Source organism: Lotus japonicus, chromosome 2 (genome assembly GCF_012489685.1).
Source record: "Lotus japonicus ecotype B-129 chromosome 2, LjGifu_v1.2".
Taxonomy (NCBI): domain Eukaryota; kingdom Viridiplantae; phylum Streptophyta; class Magnoliopsida; order Fabales; family Fabaceae; genus Lotus; species Lotus japonicus.
In genome coordinates this window covers 63,812,268-63,834,305 of record NC_080042.1, presented here as the reverse complement: position 1 = coordinate 63,834,305, position 22,038 = coordinate 63,812,268, and the positions used below count along the sequence as shown (strand labels likewise).

The window sequence follows — 22,038 nt, the reverse complement described above, 5'->3', positions numbered from 1 at the left end:
CCCCCAACATCATCCTCATTTTTTAACTATCAATCATTAATTAATACTTAATCAAATATAAAGTTATATTAATTTAAATAATATGATAACGTGTATATAATGTATGACAAAATGTTTTTTAGTATTATATTTTTATCTGGCTTTATCCTATCACACCTTATACTATTATACTTTATATGATACAACATATCAAACTGACTTAAAAGTAGAAACACTTTCAAAATCGAAAAAATAAGGGACCAAAATCAGGCATATCACAAATTACTTTTTTTTGGTACATCATAAATATATATCACAAATTACTAATTAAAATTTGTGCATGTTGGGACTCATCTTTATGCTTCGCTAATTTGGGACATTAAGGAGCATCTGGGGAGATCTTGGCATGTGGTGTTGCATCATGTTTTAAGAGAGGGGAATGTGCAGTGATGAGTCCTGGACCACCGAAAGGTGTCCAGACACCGATTATGGTGGCGGTTTAAGACCAGCACAAAGTTACAACTTTGAAAAAAAATGCATTTGTTGGCAGTTTCACAAACCGCCATTAATATCGGTGTTCAGGGGTGTTTTTACTGTAGCATAGTTTATTAATCTTTTTTGGGGAATGTGTGTGCAGATTTCTTGGCTAAACATGACGCTCTTTTCAGGATGAAGCTTTGTGAAGCAACCTTTGGAGGGTATGGGATTGCTTCTGTTGGCTGACGCTTCAGGTGTCATCTCTTTGAGGCCTTAGTCCGGGTTTTCGCTTCTTTCTTTTTTTCTTTATGACTTATGAGCTGTACCAAAAAAAAAAAAGAAATCGCCAAAAGTCTATTAACCTAAAAAATTGTCTATTTCATCATTTAATTGTCGGTAAATTTCTTGTACCCAAATAGCCAAACAGTCAATGAATCATGACCATTAAATAGTCAATTGATAATAGCAACCGTCATGAATTGCTGGTAAAAGCTACCGTTAATTATCCGCCGAGACACTTGCCTCAATTTCCAATTGTTTACTCTGATTTCATCGCTCGCTCTCAGAGTCTCTTTCACTTTCCACACAGCATTTTCAGAGCAACAAGTTCGAGTGGTGGCAGGTAAATGGGTATTGCTTCTATTAATTTCTTCGTCTCTTCTATGAACGTAAGATTCTCTAGTCATGTAATTTTTTATATTGGTATGTTGACATGTATTTCACTTTACATGATCTTGTTTTGTTTGTTATGATACTATTTGGTTCCTTATATAATTTAATTAGATAAGTTTATCAAATGCTTCTGTAGTCAATCACATGCTTCTGTATATATTTTATGGTTATCATCTTGGTTACTTAATTATAGCCTTTCTGCCAATGTTCTTCATTGATGCACAATTTTAAAACTGCAATATAAACTCTCACCATTTCATCAATTACAGACTCATTGATATTACATTCATTAGCACTCCCCCCTGCCCAATTAATAGGACTCAAAGTTGAGAGTTTGTTCAAACAGGCTATGAATGTTAATAGCCTGAGCCTTGCCATTCCTTCAGCTGCTATGGTTTCGTAATTTCGTTCTAACGTACATCAATACAACCCTATAATAGACCAATGTTTACTGTATTGTTAGTTGCTACTTTTCTTAACAATGCTCATTCTTTTCTCTCTTAGGTCCTAATACTGCATTGCCGTTTTCACTTTTTATTATGGTTTATCATTATTGAATAGCTTGGAAATGTGGTTGTTTGAAATGGTGGTTCTCCTTTCCGGTCTTCTTCCAAATCCAAAGCTGTAAACATCAGTGCTTTCTATCTGGTTGGTTTCAGATTTTGGATGCTTTTCACATTTGTTTCATATTTTGATCTACATATTGTCGGTGACTTGTGAGCTTTTGTCTGCTTGAATACAGCATCAACTGTTTGGATGATTCCCTTTGGACTCAGTGGAGCTATAAGGTAAGGATTTCCCTGAGCTTACACTTATCAGACATTGAGTTTCTTTCTAATTTCATTTTTGCAATTTCCATCTGGATTTGGTGTACGAAGTCCCATTAATGCTTTGTATGATATTCTTGCAGCACTCGAATCTCAAATGAACTTGGAGCTGGTCATCCACGTGCAGCACAATTAAAAGTGTGTTGTCATTGTGATTGGCATTATCGAGTATCTTAGTTGGCATTCTGATGATACGAATATGCAATATCTGGGGCTATGCATATAGCAATACAGAAGAAATGGCCAAATATGTCGCAACTTTGATGCCAATTCTTGCTGTATCTAACTTTCTATACGTATTCCACTGCGTTCTTTCAGGTTTTTCCCTATTTCCTCTTTTAATTTTCATTTATTGTCTATATTGGAGTGGAGCTATGACTTAAAAGCACTATGACTCAAAATTGTTCTTCATTTATCGTTGTATATGATTTTGTCTGATTAGGTTTATGAAATCCAAAAATTCACATGAATTATGTCTGATTTTCTTTTTGATTAAAAGTTTTTCCAAAAAAAATTCATTTTATAAATCAAGAAGGGAAGTGAATTGAGTTGATTTGAAGTGGAGTTGCTGATGATGAGAGTATTATTGGCATGAGCTGCGACAATATCTTGCGCACCGTGTTCTTTTTGAGACATGGGTTGTTGTTGCAATGAAGAATGTGCCGAAATGCTAATCTGAGCCTCTCTGTATTCATCTTAGGTTATTGTTCTTTGTGTGAAATTTGCTTACTCGGTCTTCTCCTTAGGATGTTCTATGTTGTTTATTTATCCTCAAAATCAATTTGTAGAAGGATCTGATTTTGGCTTAAAGGACAGTACTCAGTCTTCTCCTTAGGATATAATATATCACTCTGTTTATGTATAACCTCTCTGTTTCCATGTGATAGATGCTAAGACGGCTGGATGAAGTTCTTTAAAGAAGGAGTCTAGAATGGTAGAAATCGTGAAAATTATGTGTTGTTACATTAACTTTCTGATTATTTCAAAAAATAAACATTAAGTAATATTTTTGTTCTCTGTATCAATTTTTAGCTAGTTAACCCAAAAAACATTTAAAAGCTTGTTTACTAGGTGGCTAGATTTTTCTTTTCTAGTCACCATTTATCAAACACTATGTAGATAAAATGTAAAAGAAGGCTTTCTTATTTAAGGAATGAAAAGGTAAGGCTGAAGAAGTGGAAAGTACGTTTATGAAAATAAAGTAACACAGATTTAAGTATGTGTTCATTCAAACAATTGTGAGATTCGATTTGATTTTCTGTGTTGGTCAATGGTCATAATGCATATTGCATAAATATGTGAATGTGAATGACATATATAGTGACAAATGAAACTTGAGCAAGGCTAGCTTGTTTATTGCCATTATTCTATAGGGCTGACATTTCTTTCTTGCACTCCGCACAAGCATGAACTAGATTATTATTTTTTTAACTTAGTAATGAATCGGAGAGAAAAGGATATCCTAGAAAGAAAAACGTACTGTGGGAGTTCACTTAAATACTGCAAGCTCTATGGTGTGTGATAGCTATTCAGTTGGTACCATTTTCAAAAAAGAAGAAGCTATTCAGCTAGTACAAGTGTACAAGTGATATTATTGCTTCCCTATGTCAACCATAATTCAGGAACTGCAAGCGGTTGCGGTTGGCAGAAAATTGGTGCATTTGTGAATCTGGGGGCATTCCATGTAGTCGGAAATCCATCAGCTCTCGCGGGTAGCTTTTGTATTGCATGTTGGTGGCAAGGTAAAAAAATGGTTCATTCTTTTGTAGCATAGATTTAATATGGTTTTCCTATTAAATAGGGGCTGTGGCTGGGGATAATTTGTGCACTCATTGTTCTAGTATTTTCCCTAATGATCATTACTGTACGTATTGAATGGGAGAAGGAGGTGAAGCTTTCTATTTTTTTTTCTTTGAACTCTCCTTCATCTTTCATTTTTGTGATGCAAGTGCTGACATGTCTTTTTTTGGACACCACATTCAGGCAAATAAGGTCACAGGTAGAGTCTATGGCGCAATAGCACCAGAGAACATAGTTTCATGGAGCTGCAATATCTCTGCAGCTACAGATAAATTTTTTTCCCGCCTAAATGCATCTAAACAGTTAGTTTTCCATGTGTCAATTCTCTCTCTCAACTCCTCCTTTTTTCCTTTCCCGCTTACTTCTTACCTCTTCTATTTTTGATTTCATTCAAAATAATTTCCTTTCTTACTGGAAAAAATCCATGCTCAAGTTCACCCTCCTTTTTTTTTCTCAGCCAACCCTTCCCCATTTCTTCTTCCCCCTTCCTCACTTCCCTCTTTATCTCGGCGTTTTCCCCCCAACAGTTCAGCTTTTCTTAACTCGGACTCTTTTATCCATCATCACAATTCTCTCTTTATACTCTTCTTTCTCCTCCTTCAATAGCTCCCTCTCTCTTTGTGATGTATTTCCAGGTAGCACACTTTTTCTGAGATTGCTCTTTCTCCTCTTTCACTCCCTAGTCTTAATGAATTGCTGTTTGTTGAATGAACAGGTTGTCAGTGACTTTACCCTTCCCTCAGGTTCTGACAAGATTTGTACTGGAAGTACGGACGACATTAAAGGTTTGGGATCACCAAACTTGAAAGCTTGTTGGTATTTGTTTTTCATTTCGTTGATTAGTGGAAGTTTTGGTTTTAACATTAAACACCCAGAAATTGGGCTGTTAAGGTACATGTTAGAAATAATAATATAAAATTATTCATATGACCCTTACCCAACAGCATGAGCAAACTTAGCCACGGAAGAAAAAATTCGAAAACACCAAACACTTCCCGTGGTGGCAACTCCACTGGCCAGGCCACCGTCATCATCACCTTTGTAAGACATATCCAAAGTGAAACGAGGATGATTCACTCTAAATGGTAACCCCTTTCAAATTCAATGCACCTCCATCAACTTTCCATCTATGCAATCAATATAAATCATCCCTCAATTTCCCATCTATAAATAACGCTTCTTCATATAATAACACCACTATATCATTCCTCACAACAAAACCCTAAAAATCCCTGTCTTCCCTTTTCTACTATCGCGTTTTCTTCTTCCAATCCTCATGGCTGAGAAACAGCTTGTCGTGGCCGTCGAATGCACCGCTGCTATGGGCCCATATTGGGACACCATTCTCAGGGATTACCTTGATAAGATCATCAGGTCTTTCGGTGGAAACGAGTCAATTGGGCAGAATCCTTCTGCTTCGAACGTTGAGTTTGCTCTAGTCACCTATAGTACTCATGGATGTTATTCTGGTTGCCTTGTGCAACGGACTGGCTGGACAAGAGACCCAAATGTTTTCTTCTCGTGGCTTTCAGCTGTACCCTTTACTGGTGGTGGTTTTAATGATGCTGCAATTGCCGAAGGGCTTGCTGAAGCTCTGATGATGTTCCCAAATTCTCAAAGTGGAGGCCCGAATCAGCAGAATGTGGATATGCATAAGCACTGTATCCTTGTAGCAGCAAGCAATCCTTATCCATTGAAGACACCAGTTTATATTCCGCGACCACAGAACCTAGAGAAGATTGAAACCATTGATTCAGATCCAGGGAACCGTTTATATGATGCTGAAGCTGTTGCGAAAGAATTTCCTCAGTTTTCTATTTCTCTGTCAGTCATCTGCCCTAGACAACTTCCCAAAGTTAAAGCCATCTACAATGCAGGAAAACGAACTAGTGGAGCAGCTGATCCACCTGTTGATGTTAAAACCCCTTATTTCCTTGTTTTAATATCTGAAGCTTTCAGAGAAGCCTCCACTGCTTTGAGTCGTTCTGGGATCACAATCTTGCCTACAAAGCAAAGTCCTGTTAAAGTAGATGCAGTTTCTGTCACACCAGGTACATGGGCACCCCCAACTTCTTTGCCATCAGTTAATGGATCAATTGCAAACTGGAAACCTATATCTGTTAGGAATGTGGCTCCTGCAACTGTAAAAGTGGGGCCAGTTCCCGTAGCTTCCATGGTATCTGGACCTGCTTTTCCCCACAATTCATCAGTTCCGCGTGCTGCTAGTTCTAGTCCAGGTGTTCCAAATTTTCAGACATCCTCTCCATCTTCTGCTTCTCAAGATCTCATGACAAGTACTGAAAATGGTCAGGATACAAAGCCTATGGCGTCAATGTTGCAGCCGCCCTTAGGTCCAGTGCATCCTGCACAAGTGAATGTGAACAGTTGGAATAATCTCTCTCAAGCACCTCAGGTGATGAACTCTGCTGCCTTAAGTGGTGGAACCTCTATGGGACTTCCATCAATGGGTCAGACTCCTGTTGCCATGCACATGTCAAACATGATATCTAGTGGGATGGCATCTTCTGTACCTGCGGCTCAAAATGCATTTTCATCTGGACCGTCAGGAATAATATCAATAACCAGTTCTGGACCTCTCATCGCTCCTGCACAGGTTGGACAAAACTCAGCTCTCTGTTCATTAACTTTAGCTACTTCTAATTTGTCTTCAAGTTCAAATCTTGGGATTTCACAACCATTGAGTAACCTTCAAGGAGCTGTTAGTATGGGACAACGGGTCCCTGGAATGAGCCAAGGGAACATTTCAGGAGCCCAAGTGGTGCAAGGTAGAGTTACCATGAACCAAAATGTTGGTCCATCAGTTGTCTCTTCTGGAAATGGTACGATGATTCCTACTCCTGGAATGTCTCTACAAGTACAATCAGGTGTGCAGCCACTTGGGAATAATGCAGCACCTAAGATGACTCTGCCACAGCAGACATCAGGTGGTATGCAGCCTACACAATCCAAATATATCAAGATCTGGGAGGGAAGCTTATGTGGGATAAAACAAGAACAGCCAGTATTCATAACCAAACTGGAAGGTTATAGGAATGTTTCTGCCCCTGAGACAATTGCAGAAAACTGGCCCCCTGTAATGCAAATGGTTCGGCTTATACCTCAGGACCACATGAATGACGAGCATTTTGTAGGAAAGGCAGATTTTGTTGTTTTCCGGGTAATGAACCCTCATCGGTTTTTTGGTCAGCTGCAGGAAAAGAAGCTGTGTGCAGTTATTCCATTACCATCACAGACATTGCTACTATCTATTTCTAACAAAGCCTCCCGCTTGATTGGGATGCTTTTACCGGGGATATTAGATATGGCTGCGTTGAAGCCACAACTGTCAAGTCAACAGCAGCAACAAATGCAACAGCCACAGCAGATGCAATCACAACAGCAGCAGCATCCTCACTTGCAGCAACAGAAGCTTCCACAACAGCAGCAGCAGCAGCAGCAACTTACCCAGCTCCAACAACAACAGCAGCAATTACTTCCACAAGTCCAACATCAACAACTTTCCCAGCTGCAACAGCAACAACTCCCTCAACTTCAACAACAACAACTTTCGCTGCTGCAGCCGCAGCAACAGCTTCCGCAGTTGCAGCAACTACAGCATCAGCAACTTCCTCAGCAGCAAGAGATGGTTGGGGCAGGAATTGGTCAAGCCTATGTTCAAGGTCCTGGGCAGTCACAAATGGTTTATGAGGGACAGGTATCACAAGGAACAACAGACATTGGTGGGGGTTCATGAGTTAGCTCAAATTTTTATATGGATTCCTCACAACTGACGCGGGTTATATTTATATTTTGGTTGATAGGTCAAAATCACAGATTAATGTTTTATGACCATATAATTTCTTGTTTTGTTTCTGATTCTGGGTGAGCTTGAATTCGGTATTTGTTTAGCTCTTTGTTAAGGCTATTGCGGCTTTCTCTGCTAGGTAGGGTCTTTGTTCTTTGTGGTTTTTGTTGTGGCTCGATGAGATCCTGTTTTGGTTGAACCTGTCGCCGCATTTTGTACCCATTTGGAGGTCTTAATAAAGATGTTGCTCGATCTTGGATTTTTGGTTTTGTTCAGGTGGGGGCACGCTTTTGGGCTTGTCTCTTTTGAATGGTTTTTAATTAGTTGTTTGACAGTACATAATCTTAAATCTGTAGAAAATTGTTATTTTACACCCTGAAGCCTGGTTTTTGTTTGTTTGGAACATGTAGATTTTCAAAAGAAATATTTTCTCGTGTTCCATTCCCATATACTCTGCTTGTGCAAATTTCATGTGGTGTATCTATTCATGTAAAACGACATTTATGCCATTTGTTTCCTTTTTCTCTCATATACTATACACTTTCATGATTTCTAGGATCATGAATAATCTTCTAAAGAATTGGAACAAAGGAATGAAATGATTAAAATGAATCCTCTAAAGTATATTCTCTTGTATTCTCAGTTTAGCATGCATAAAAATATTTCTAAGTCACATTCTCATTTATTTTTTACTCAAGTTATCCTATTAATTTGTTTGCAGAGGTTTAGTTTATCCGTAATTCATATTTTCATGTATTTCAAAATGTCAGGCTAATGAAGTGTGTTTTTCTCTTCAACAAATACCCATACCCTGTAGGTGAAAGATATTTGAGCTTCAAGTATAGACATAGCACTGTTCTCATATTACCTTGTCTTAAAGTTTAATCTAATAATCGACCAATAGATCATATATGTTCTAATACCATGATTTTTAATCAAAAGCGAAGGCGTTTTTCTCATTCATGTTACCTCTCTCAAGCTTTTATGTGCTTCTCCCTTTAGGCTCTATAATTTGATTTTGATTCTTTGGTCCATTTCTCCTCCTGGTTCTCTACTCCGGAGCAAGGAAGTACATGAGATTTGTGTGCACACTCCAAATCACCCATATTTTGTGTCTTTATACTACTGAAATAGAACTGCCCTATTCTCAGTTCAGCATTAAATCATATTCTCGTTTTATTTCTTAATTACCTTAGTCTATTGGTTTGTTTGCATAGGTTTATTTTCTGTGAAATTCAGTTGAGTTGACGTTGTGTTTGATGTCAGAGCGTACTCTTTTATCCTGGCATTTATTTCTTACTCAAGTTATCCTTTTGATTTGTTTGTAGATGTTTACTTTGCGCGGAAGTCAGTTGACTTTGTTGGTTTTCTATGACAGTAGCAGGGGTTTATAACAGTAATAGTAGAACAAGAGAAAGCTTAAACCAGAAAAAAAGAAGAAGAAAGAAAAGTGGCTCAAGAGGTGCTGTTTGTAACAAATTTCAGAATTGATTCATGTAGAGAATTGTTACATTTCTGACTCTAAAGGCAGATATAAATAACATCAGAGAAACTAATAGCTCCTAATAACTCCCCACTAGACATTCATGGTCCTTAACGTACCATGATTACAAAATTGACTATAACTACCCATAACTTATCTAAAGCAGAAGATAAAAACTGAAATAAATTTAAATCTGCAATCTTTTGCTATTGAAACAAAATACTCTCACAGTAGATGGCCTTGGATGTGATCTGAGTGTTTCTCAGTCCACCAGTGGCTGTTAAGAAATCTTGGATGTTATACTCTTTTTTTTTTTTTGATAGGCCAATGTTATACTCTTCTGCTTATTGAAAGACAAATTATTGAGATTATCACCTTCAATTATGACTGTGTTATGATATAGATAGCTTCCCATTTAATTAATTGTTGCATTTTCCTTCATATATAAGAACATATTTGATTGCTCCATTGTACAGTTTAACAACTCTGAAATGAAATATTCAGTTTCTTTATTCTTTTTCTCTGTTTGCCAATTCTATTAGATATACTGCATAATCTTTCTTTCTTCTAACCATTACTTGAAAAGCTGTCAAGAATTATGTTCTTAAGAAAAACTACAAGAGATGCATATGGAAGCAGCTGATGGAAAATCTCAAGAATCTATTTACCGCCGATTTTTAGGGTGTTCACCAATGCTGTCATCCCTTCTCTCAAACTTAGTTTTTGTTTGAAATAGTGTTTATGATGACCTCATTGACCTGTACATAACATATTTTGCTACCTACAACATGTAAGTATTGATATTAATAATTGCTTTTTGATGAAGTAACTCTATTTTTTTCCCATTTAAAACATAACATATATTTACTTTCAGCATGTTTCTTTTCTTGATTAAATAAATAATTTTTACGCTAACTTGGTTGAGAGGTGTGATTAATCTAAGCCATTCACAGAATTTGATCGATATCATATTGTTAATCATGGCCTTATAAAGAAAACTGTATGATCTTTGTAAAATTGTGAGCATTATTGCTTTATTGAGAAGAACATGTACTCCATAATGTTGCAATAGATCATTTTATTCATTATTAGTAAGAGTTTAAGGATTAATTATAATGAAATGTGAGATTTCAAGATGTTTATTTGCAAAAAGTATAACATTTATTGTGATTTTATACTTTTTTCTTTAAAAAATAAAAGGTCTATATTTACTAACTATTAGTAACATAACCCAAAATTAATAGAAGGGTATATTCAAATAACAGTAAGAGATTAAGGAGAGATATGATAAAAGTTCATGATGTATGTTTGAAAGTGTTGTAAATAAGGAATTAATATAAGAATTATTATTAGAATATTATATTCAGTATTAGGAGATTTATTCTCTTATTAGGAGATTGTGTACATAATTAGTTATTTCCTTATTTAGGATTAGTCTTCTTCTATATAATGTAATTACCCTTTGTATTCTCTGATTAAGAAATAATAATACAGTTTCTCCTACTTTCAAGTTGGTATCAGAGCTCCCGATCTTGGGAGTTCTGCTTCTGCGAAAAAAAAAACCCTAGCCGTCTTATTACGGCCCTTTTATCTGGTAACGTTTTCTGTTTTGCCATTGTTGGCTTATACTGTTTGGAGGCCTGTGCTCTTCATCACCGGCCTGCCAACCTCTGTTCCTGACTGCGATTGCGATTGCACAGAGAGGGTTCCCCGTGCCTTCTGGTCCTGTTTCCGAGGGTCGTTTCCTCACTTTGTTGGTGTTTTTTCTTAAGAAGCCTTTGGTTCTTCCATTCAAGGAGAGTGCAATCTTCTCTGTTTCTGTTATTTTCCTCTTATTTCCCTTCTACAGTAACATCTCTCAGTATGTCTGGAGACGAGATTCCCATACCTAAGGAGAAACTCACTTCTGGAGTGAAAGGGGTCTCTCTTCCACCTTTGACCCACAAAGATCTCCCGGTATTACAAGGTTCCTTTCGCTTGGATGGGCGCAACTACCTCCAATGGTCCGAGCTCGTCCGTCACACTCTCATAAGTCGCAAGAAAATCAGTTATATTGAAGAAACAGCCCCAGCTGAAACTGATCCACAATATGACACATGAAGTGAAGAGAATTCTCTTATTATGACCTGGTTTTGGTACTCTATGATTCCGGAAATTAGCCGGAATTATATGTTTTTCCCTACTGCCAAAGAGATTTGGAATAATCTGGCACAAGCATACTCTAAGAAACAAGATCTCTCAGCTTGTTATGAATTGGAAAATAAAGTTTTCAATTCTAAGCAAGGAACTCTCTCTGTGACAGATTACTATGGGACCTTGAATGGTCTCTGGATTGAATTAGATCAGTATCAAAATCTGAAGATGAAGTGTGATTCTGACTCCACAACATTGAATAAGTTTATTGAAAAAGCGCGAATCTTTAAGTTTCTCTCTGGGCTTAACTCTGAATTTGATCCGATTCGGGTCCAAATTTTGGGTAAAGAGCAACTCCCCTCTCTCTCAGAGGTGTTCTCTATAGTTCGTGGTGAAGAAACTCGGAGGACAGTGATGGTGGAAGACAAATCAGTTGATGGTTCAGCCTTAGCCTCTGGAAAGGGTCCCATAAAAGGATCCACCTCTTTCGGACGCCCTAACCGTGATGATCGCCCCAACCGTGATGATCGCTTTAACGGTGACGATCGCTTCAACCGTGATGATCGTTGCACTTACTGTAAGAGGTCAGGTCACACCAAAGAGTACTGTTTCAAACTTTATGGAAGGGAAAACGTCCTTGCACGTATGAGCAAGTCCAAAGGTGCTCCGCAGAGGCGTGCAAATCACACAGCTTCTGACATGGAGAATGATGGTGAAGTCCCACCTGTACCACCAGCAGAAGATGTTCCTAGCCTTAGCAAAGCAGAATTGGAGCGTCTGAGAGCTTTTATGGACTCATTGAGTAAGCCCACTGGTTCTTGTTCTCTCACAATGACTGGTAAGAGTTCTACCTTCTTATCTCTTAATGCTTTGAGTACTGAAAATGACTGGATTATTGACTCTGGTGCTACAGATCATATGACACCTCACCCCTCACATTTATCTTCTTATTCCACTTACCCTGGAAAACATTATATCACTGTTGCTAATGGATCCCAAAACCAGATTACGGGATGTGGTAACATTCACCTTAGTCCATCTCTTCCCTTAAAGCGTGTGCTTCATGTCCCAAAGCTTTCTAACAATCTTTTGTCCATCCATAAACTCACTCGAGACTTGAACTGTGCAGTAACCTTTTTCCACTCTCATGGTGTTTTTCAGGATCTTGCCACGGGACAGATAATTGGGATTGCTAAGGAACAGGACGGGTTATGCTGTCTGCAGCACGAGGAAAGCAAGTGTCATCAGACGAGTTCAGAGTCCTGGAATACTTCTCAAATATGGTTGCGACACAAGCGTTTTGGGCATCCCCCTTTTAGTATTCTTAGGACCATGTTTCCCCATTTATTTTCAAAAGTGTCAGTCGAATCTTTTCATTGTGATGTTTGTCAGTTTTCTTAGCATCATCGTTCAACTTTTCTTCCTAGTAATAATAAATGTGCTCAACCTTTTGATCTTGTTCACTCTGATGTGTGGGGACCTTCGTCCATTTCTAATGTTTCTGGTGCAAAATGGTTTGTTACTTTTATTGATGATTGTACTCGGATTACATGGGTTTTTCTTATGAAAGATAAGTCTGAGGTGTTTCAATTATTTGTTAACTTTTTCCACATGATTAGAACACAGTTTGGGAAACCTATTAAGAGGTTAAGGTCAGACAATGGGAAAGAGTATGTTAACAAGAATTTTTCTGAATTTCTTACAAAAAATGGTGTTGTTCATGAGTTGACTTGTGTTGACACCCCACAACAAAATGGGGTTGCTGAAAGGAAAAATCGTCATCTTCTTGAAATCACTCGAGCGTTACTCTTTCAAATGAATGTTCCTAAGTTTTATTGGGGGGAAGCTGTCTTAACGGCTGCTTATTTAATTAATAGGTTACCTTCTAGGGTTTTATCTAATGTTAGTCCTGTGCAGGTTATGACTAGCTTCTTTCCGTCAGTGCCCATTGAGTCAGGGCTTCAAAGTCGTGTATTTGGCTGTTCCGCCTTTGTTCATGTTCATGGTCATCATCGGGGTAAGTTAGATCCTCGGGCTATTAAGTGCATCTTTATAGGATATGCCTCAGATAAAAAGGGATACAAGTGTTATCATCCTCCTAGTCGTCGTGTCTATATATCCATGGATGTTACTTTTCAAGAATCAGAGTCTTTTTATCCCAATCCTCAGCTTCAGGGGGGGAATACTCAGGAAGCTGAGTCTCCAGAATTGTCTGTTATTCCTCTTCTACAGGAGCCCTTGATGCCTTCCTCCATTCCTATCACTGAGGACAGTGATGATGATGACAATGGTCCTGAACAAGTACCAAATCAGAATGATGACAATGGTCCTGAGTTAGTACCAGATCAGAATGATGACAATGGTCCTGAACTAGTACCGGATCAAAATAATGTTGACAGGTTCAGGATAAAGTACCAGCGGAAAGTAAAACCCGTCCTGATCCAACAACAAGACCAACCATCTGATCCTGAGGTAAGTGTTCCGAACCCTGAGCCTAGTAATTCCTATGAGCATAACCTTGATGACTTACCTATTGCCTTACGAAAAGGAAAACGTTCTTGTGCCAAGTACCCTATATCCCAATTTGTGTCTACTCAAAATCTTTCTGTGCAGCATCAGAGTTTTATTTCAGCTATTGACTCTATTAGAGTCCCTACATCAGTACAAGAAGCTTTAAAAGATAAGAACTGGATTCAAGCCATGAATGAAGAGATGCATGCACTGGACAAAAATGGCACTTGGGAGATTGTTGAGAAGCCAAATGACAAGAGGACAGTAGGTTGCAAGTGGATATATACCGTGAAGTACCGATCTGATGGCACACTTGACAGGTATAAGGCGAGGCTAGTTGCAAAGGGATACACCCAGACCTATGGAATTGATTATGATGAGACATTTGCTCCGGTAGCAAAAATGAACACCGTAAGGATCATTCTTTCCTTAGCAGCTCACTTTGATTGGGAGTTGCAACAGTTTGATGTTAAAAATGCTTTCTTGCATGGAGATTTGGAGGAAGAGGTGTATATGGAGATTCCACCAGGGTATGACCCTACTTCAGGAAGAAATAGGGTGTGCAAACTGAAGAAGGCTTTATATGGGCTCAAACAGTCACCCCGAGCTTGGTTTGGGAGATTCACTAATGCTATGGTGTCTCTGGGTTATAAACAAAGCCAAGGTGATCATACCCTCTTTATCAAACATACTCGAAATGGTAAACTCACTCTTTTGTTAGTCTATGTAGACGATATGATCATTGCAGGTAATGATGAACTTGAGAAGCAGAATCTGAGGAAAGAGTTGGCAGCCCAATTTGAAATGAAGGACCTTGGAAAGCTGAAATATTTCCTAGGTATGGAGGTGGCATACTCGAAGCAAGGGATTTTCATATCTCAAAGAAAGTATGTCCTTGATCTTCTCAAAGAGACTGGAAAATTGGGTTGTAAGCCCATGGGAGTGCCGATAGAGCAAAACCACAAGATTGGAAGTAGTGAGGAGGACCTTAGGGTTGATAAGGCTCAATATCAGAGACTTGTGGGGAAGCTCATTTATCTATCTCACACTAGACCTGACATAGCTTATCCTGTTAGTGTTGTCAGTCAATTTATGCATGACCCACAGGAGAGACACTTACAGGCTGTGGATAGAATCTTGCAGTATCTGAAGGCCAGTCCAGGGAGGGGTCTGTTGTTCAAGAAGAGTGAGCAATTGTCTATGGAGGTTTATACTGATGCAGATTATGCAGGGTCAATTGTTGACAGGAGATCCACTACTGGATATTGTATGTTCTTGGGTGGAAATTTAGTTACATGGAGGAGCAAGAAGCAGAATGTAGTTGCCAGATCAAGCGCAGAGGCAGAGTTCAGAGCCATGGCTCAAGGAGTTTGTGAATTGTTGTGGATGAAGATCATACTAGATGATTTAAAAATAAAGTATGAAGCTCCCATGAGACTCTTCTGTGATAATAAGTCTGCCATTAGTATTGCGCACAATCCAGTCCAACACGACAGAACAAAGCACATAGAGATAGACCGACACTTCATCAAAGAGAAATTGGATAGTGGTCTTATATCTACACAGTACGTCCCCTCAGGACTTCAGTTGGCTGATGTGCTCACCAAAGGACTTCCCTTGGAGCGGTTTAGAGAGCTTACTTGCAAGCTGGGAATGATAGATATCCATTCACCAGCTTGAGGGGGGTGTTGTAAATAAGGAATTAATATAAGAATTATTATTAGAATATTATATTCAGTATTAGGAGATTTATTCTCTTATTAGGAGATTGTGTACATAATTAGTTATTTCCTTATTTAGGATTAGTCTTCTTCTATATAATGTAATTACCCTTTGTATTCTCTGATTAAGAAATAATAATACAGTTTCTCCTACTTTCAAGTGAAAGAACACAGAGTTCAAGGTGGCTTCAAGGAGTGGTAATTACACTATAAGTTAGAAGTGCTGGTGGTAGTTTAGACAAGCAAGACTCATTCGATTTTTTTTTTCTTTTATACTTGTCTAAATGTCATGGTGTTATATTTTAAATGTGATGATTCTTCCTTTAGTTATCACTCATATCAAACTATTTTCATAGAACAATTGACTCACTAGTCCTGACTGTAAATATAGTAAAAAACAGATTTAACATTACGTGACATGTAGTTAATTTATCTATCTAATCTTAAACATATTAAGATGACACACATTCAATATTGCAGATCTCTCATGTTTGTTATCCAGTTGTTGAATGTTTACTTGATTTGGCATCACTCATTCAATTAGCATCCATGTGCAGAAAGTCATTGAAGTTAACATGTTTGTCACTATTCCTCAGTGACAGTCCATTATTTTGGAACTTAGTTATTCATCGCTTCTTCTGGATTTTCTAGCTTACCATGTCAGACAAAATCATTGCTCAGATAATATTCTTGAACGGATGTTCAAGGAAAGGGACAAATAAAAAAATAATACAAGAGTTTAAGTAATATAGTTTTCAAGATATCAGTCTTGTGGTTTCAGATCTTTAATATATACTCTTTTTTCTTTCCACGCAAAACTCTCACCATCTTACTCAAGAGGTCAAGTTACATTTATTAACACCTATTATTTCCATTCATATGTTATATGAAGGACTCCAAGCTGAGAGTTTGTTCAAAGAGAACAAACTCTACTTGAAGGATAAGGTTTTGATTTATCAAAAGTGAGAGAACTTTCTGTCTCTCAGCTTTGCAACTAAGAAACAGGAACTAGTAACAGAAATGGAGAGTGAACACCAAAAGGCATCTCTGCGGTCTCCTTTGATTCAAAGCGCAGGGCAAGATGGATTCAAGGTAGATGTAAAGCAAACTCTGTTAAGGGCAACAGAAAGAACAGAAGTTCTTGAAGAAGTGAGGAAGCAGTTATGGCTGGCAGGACCTTTAATTTGTGTGAACCTCCTAAATTTTTGCATAAATATTATATCTGTCATGTTTGTTGGACATCTTGGTGAGTTGGCTCTTTCTGGTGCTTCCATGGCAACTTCTTTTGCATCTGTCACGGGTTTGAGTTTCTTGGTGAGTTTGGATATCCTTAAACATCACTTCAAGATTGATATCTAGTACTCTTACAACCGATAGGATTATAGTACCTCATTTCCTAATCTTATGTTATTTGTTAGGAAGCTAATTTCCTAACAAAAACAGTAAGTAACTTTCCTGGAAAATATAGAACTCAAGTATGATTGTTTATTAGTGATGAAATTGGCAATTACAACAGAGAAGGAATGGCTTCCTAAATCTGACACAGAGCAAGGCAGGATAGGAAGCTAAAGCCTCCTATCCATTCTAATGAAATAGCAATGATTCAAGATACCTCTCAACCTCTCTCCTAGCCTTCTTATACTAGCACGGTTACAATCATTTGCTCTCCTCATTCCCTTCCTCCCATTCTGTTATGCCAGCTATACTTAGTTACTAGAGATTCCCTTCTTCCTTCTAGAATAAACCTGCCACACCTTGGGCCCACTTTGCTGCACTAAAGGCCCAATATCATTTTCAGTCCTAACATTGTTTAAGGCTACCCACACAATTTAAGAACTCGTTAATGGAATTTGGTCACAGTTATTTTCCTCTGTCTCTTTAGTCTTTTTATATTGGTTAAAACAGGTAGGAATGGCTAGTGCCTTGGACACCTTCTGTGGGCAGTCATATGGAGCAAAGCAGTATCACAATTTAGGCATACACATGCAGAGGGCCATGTTCGTTCTTATGATTGTAAGCATTCCACTTGCAGTTATTTGGGCAAACACAAGATCCATTCTTGTTTTCCTTGGCCAAGATCCTGAAATATCTGCAGCAGCTGGGGACTATGCTAAGTTAATGGTTCCAAGCCTTTTTGGTTATGGTCTTCTTCAGTGTCTCAACAGATTCTTACAAACCCAAAGTATTGTATTTCCAATGATGCTCAGCTCAGGAGTGACAACTTTACTACACTTTCTTATATGTTGGATTATGGTATTCAAGTCTGGATTAGGGTACAGAGGAGCTGCCATAGCAAATTGTATATCTTACTGGCTGAATGTTACTATACTCTCACTCTATGTCAAGTTTTCTCCTTCATGTAAAAAAACATGGACTGGCTTTTCCAAAGAGGCACTGCAGAACATCTCCACATTTTTTAGGCTTGCCATTCCTTCAGCTGCTATGGTTTGGTAATTTCATTCTGACATTCTTCAACACTTTTCTTAACAATAGTCATTTATTTCTTCTGAGATCCTAAAGTTATTTTGAGTTTTCATTGTCATTATTATGGGAAACACAGCTTGGAAATGTGGTCTTTTGAGATGATGGTTCTCCTTTCCGGTCTTCTTCCAAATCCAAAGTTGGAAACATCAGTGCTTTCTATCTGGTTGGTTTCATATATCAGATGCTTGTCACAATTGTTTCATACTTTCATCAACATATTGTTGCTGAATCTTGTACTATTGCCAGCTTGAATACAACGGGAACTGTTTGGATGATTCCCTTTGGACTCAGTGGAGCTGTAAGGTAAGGATTTCCCTGAACTTACATCCATCAAAATTCAGTTTCTTCCTTTTGCAATTTCCCTAAAGATTTGGTGTACAAAGTTCCAATAATGCTTTGCATGATATTCTTGCAGCACTCGGGTCTCAAATAAACTTGGAGCTGGTAATCCACGCGCTGCCCGTTTAGCAGTGTGTGTTGTGCTAGGCATAGCCATTGTTGAGGGCGCCTTAGCTGCAACAGTGTTGATACTAATACGCAATATCTGGGGCCATGCATATAGTAATGAAGTTGAAGTGGTAAAATATGTAGCAACTATAATGCCAATTCTTGCAACTTCTCACTTTTTGGATGCACTCCAGAGCGTTCTTTCAGGTTTTTCCCATTTCCCTTTTCTCTGAATTGTCTCCATAGGATAGGAGCTATGACTCAAAAGTACTAACCGAGATAAGCTCCTATCAGAATTTTAAATAATAACATTCTGTTTATCACATGAAAGATGTCAAGATGGCTGGATGGAGTTCTTAGAAGAATGTGATGATTGTAGATTGGTACAAATCATAAAACTATGTGTTACTACATTGATTTTCCTTAGGACCAACATTTCCTCAAGCATGAGTTATATGATTTTTTTTGAACTTATTAAAAAATTGGAAAGAAAAAATTACTGTGGGTGCTAAATACTGCAACCTCAATGGTGTTTGATAGCTATTCATCTACTACAAGTGATCTTATTTCCTAATTAAGTCACCTATATAATACAGGAACTGCTAGAGGATGTGGTTGGCAGAAAATCGGTGCATTTGTCAATCTGGGGTCATACTATTTAGTTGGAATTCCATCAGCTATTGTGTTAGCTTTTGTATTGCATCTTGGCGGCAAGGTAGAAAAATGGATCATTCTTTTGTAGCAGAGTTTTGACACTGATAATTCAGTTTACAAAGATTACAATGATCTTATTTGGCTCTACCTGCTAAATATGTTATGCAGGGGTTGTGGCTGGGGATCGTATGTGCACTCATTGTTCAACTATTTTCTCTAATGATCATTACTATACGTACTGATTGGGAGCAAGAGGTGATGGTTTACATTTTCTTTGTAATCTCTTTCATCCTTTCATTTTTGTGACAAAGGGTGCTGACATGTCTTATTTTTTGGACTCCTCATACAGGCAAAGAAGGCCACAGATAGAGTCTCTGTATGACACAATGACACTAGAGAGCAGTTTCATGAAGCTGCAATCTCTGCAGATACACATTTTGGATATTCAATCTTAGATTTTTTTCATAATTTAATAATTTTTTGTTTTAACCAAGATATCTCACAAGTGATGGTTGTGAGATTAATATTTCACCTCACGATAGAGGTTGAACAATGAGTTTTTTCATTCACAAAAGCTGGAAATTAAACCCGAAATCACTTGCTTAAGAGACAAAGTGTTGAATCACTATGCTAGTTAATTTTCATTATTTAATATTAAATTTATTTATATATTTGTAAGTTATAATTAAATTAATTTTAAATTTTGTAACCAAAATATTGATTTTAAATTAAAGCAAAAATTTGACATTTACACACCTTGAGCAAAATTCTCATGAAAATTTAAGGGCTACATATGTTTTTTGTCCTCCTAAAATAGCGAATTATTGAATTTGGCCCCCTTTAATTTTTTCGTTTATTTTGGTCCACTAAAATAGTGACTTATTGATTTGAGTCTTACATTCATTTTTTTGGCGGTTTAAACAGCTATATTGTGGCAGTTTAAAAACGTCACTAATGCATAGAAACTGCCACAAAATATGTTAGTGGTTGTATAAAGAGCCACAAAAATAAATCAAAAGATGAAAATCAATGATTCACTATTTTAGAGAGATCAAAATCAATGAAAAAATTAAAGAGGGATCAAATTCAATAATTCGCTAATTTTAGGGGATAAAAACATATTTATCCTAAAATTTAATAAACAAAGAAAAGTTAAAATTTAATCATAAAAAATATTTCAATTTCGTTTTTATATCTAAAAAATAAAAATAAAACAATGTATCTGACGAGAAACTTGCTAGTATAAGCTTTTTCCTTGTTAGGCATAGCTGCGGAGGTGGTCTGGTCGCTGTGATGGAGCTACTTTCTGCTGGTTATTTTATCTCGTTTGACTTCTCATCATTTCTAGTTTTTATTATTTTATCTATGTATGTTTTCTTTAGTTTACGCATCTCAGTTCGATGGCGCTTGTTGGGCTGGGTTTTTTGGTTTTCGTGATTGGGTTGAGTCCTATTCTTTAAATGGGGACCTATCTTTGTGGTGTAGACATATGGGTTTTTATTTTTTTGGTTTAGTTTTTTACCGGCTTGTGGGGTTTTTAGAGGTTTTTACTACCGTGGTTGAATTTTTACCAGTTTTTTTGTTGATTTATTTACCGTACCCATATTGAGAGCAATGTTTCTCAACTTATATATTTTGTTTTTGAAAAAAAAGTTTACAATTCACTTAACTTATATAGTCGAACTGGTTTGGTACAAATTTAGTATGTTTAAATGTTCCAACCAATCAAATAGATTTGGTATGGATCGGTTCAAATTTCCTGATTTTTGTTTCTAAATTTGAATTAAATCAACCCGATCTCAATGGGATTGATTTGGTTCGTGTGGTTGTGTTCTAAATAAAATAATATTATTTTAAAATTTGCATGAAATTTATTTTAAGAAAAGGGAAAAAAAATATAGAAAGTCCATATAATCCAACATTTCTAAAAGACCAAAACATTCTATATAATATTAAAACTAAAATCATCCAAAACAAATATAAACATACAATAAAATGTTAAACCTATGAGTAACTTACGGTGTTGGCTTCAGAGACAGTTAAAAAGTGAACCACCGTGGTTCAGTTCTCTCCTTGGCCCTTAGATATAATGTTAAATATTCAATGGTTCTGATTCAATAAAAAAAAGTCAACAACTACTAAAATACCCTTTCTTGATCTCCACCCTCGAAACTCACCCTCCACCTCCACCCCATGTGCATGTGCCGCCACCACCACCAGTCTTCACTTGCCAGTTCCGCCTCCTTCACCATCATCATCACCTTTATGGAAGCGCCCACCTCCTCTTGAACCTCATCCACCATTGTAGTACTCTCCTTCTTTCCTTCTACAACAAAACTTTCACAAAATAAACCCAGTAACAGCACCAATAACATCAAGGCTGGCGCTCCAAGAACATCTCCCCTGATTCCCGCCCACCCCAACTCCATTATCGTTCTTCAAAAGAGAAGAATAACCAAGTACCACATAATGGTTGGAATCTGATTATCGTTCTTAAAATGCCCAACTCTCCAATGTCATTCTTATAAAACTTAAAAGTTTGATTTTTAATGTGGATTTGCAATTTAATGGTTGAAATCTGATTGTTTTGGTTCTTATTGGAAGAAAATCAAATAAAGTTCAGATTTGAGCATTTGTTGAAGACTAATTAATGTCCGTTTTTGGTGCACGCTGATAGTGGGCAACTGAGCATTGAGAATGAACAACAACAAGAATAACAATAGCATCTAATTCTCATATCTGAAAGTTTTGATGCCAATGGAAGAGATCTGGTTTTGTTGTGTAGGGATTGGCACAAGAATATTCAGAGGAGTGGTGGAGAAGATGAGGATATTATTGTCCTAAGAATATATAAATTCAGGGCATTACTGTCATTACATTAAAAAATTCAAGTGTACTACGGTGAGTCAGTTTTTAACTGATCCACCGAAGACGGAGTCGAAACTTACGTCTTAACTTAACAAACATTAACTTAGAGTAAAAGTAAATGTGTTAGGGTGTAATTGTAAAACCTAAATGATTAAATGTAATGAGCTCGAGCTTTTG

The 22,038-nt window shown here is 37.3% G+C and overlaps 1 protein-coding gene and 1 pseudogene across 9 annotated transcripts; both read left to right on the top strand.

Annotated features, from left to right (window-relative positions):
• The first annotated feature begins 936 nt into the window (after window positions 1-936).
• LOC130738817 (mediator of RNA polymerase II transcription subunit 25-like) lies at window positions 937-7,812 on the top strand. Of its 9 annotated transcripts, XM_057590984.1 has the most exons (6): window positions 937-1,078; window positions 1,633-1,776; window positions 1,871-1,916; window positions 2,039-2,273; window positions 3,578-3,697; window positions 4,471-7,812. In XM_057590984.1, the coding sequence occupies exon 6, from the start codon at window positions 5,032-5,034 to the stop codon at window positions 7,507-7,509; it is 2,478 nt and encodes an 825-aa protein (XP_057446967.1). In that variant the 5' UTR covers window positions 937-1,078; window positions 1,633-1,776; window positions 1,871-1,916; window positions 2,039-2,273; window positions 3,578-3,697; window positions 4,471-5,031; the 3' UTR covers window positions 7,510-7,812. The 9 variants fall into 9 exon arrangements, with proteins under 9 accessions (XP_057446967.1, XP_057446961.1, XP_057446966.1 ...); XM_057590978.1 differs by having other exon boundaries at window positions 3,578-7,812; XM_057590983.1 differs by having other exon boundaries at window positions 2,039-3,697.
• An 8,384-nt stretch (window positions 7,813-16,196) lies between these two features.
• On the top strand, window positions 16,197-19,607 carry LOC130738815 (protein DETOXIFICATION 16-like; annotated as a pseudogene).
• Window positions 19,608-22,038: the final 2,431 nt, after the last annotated feature.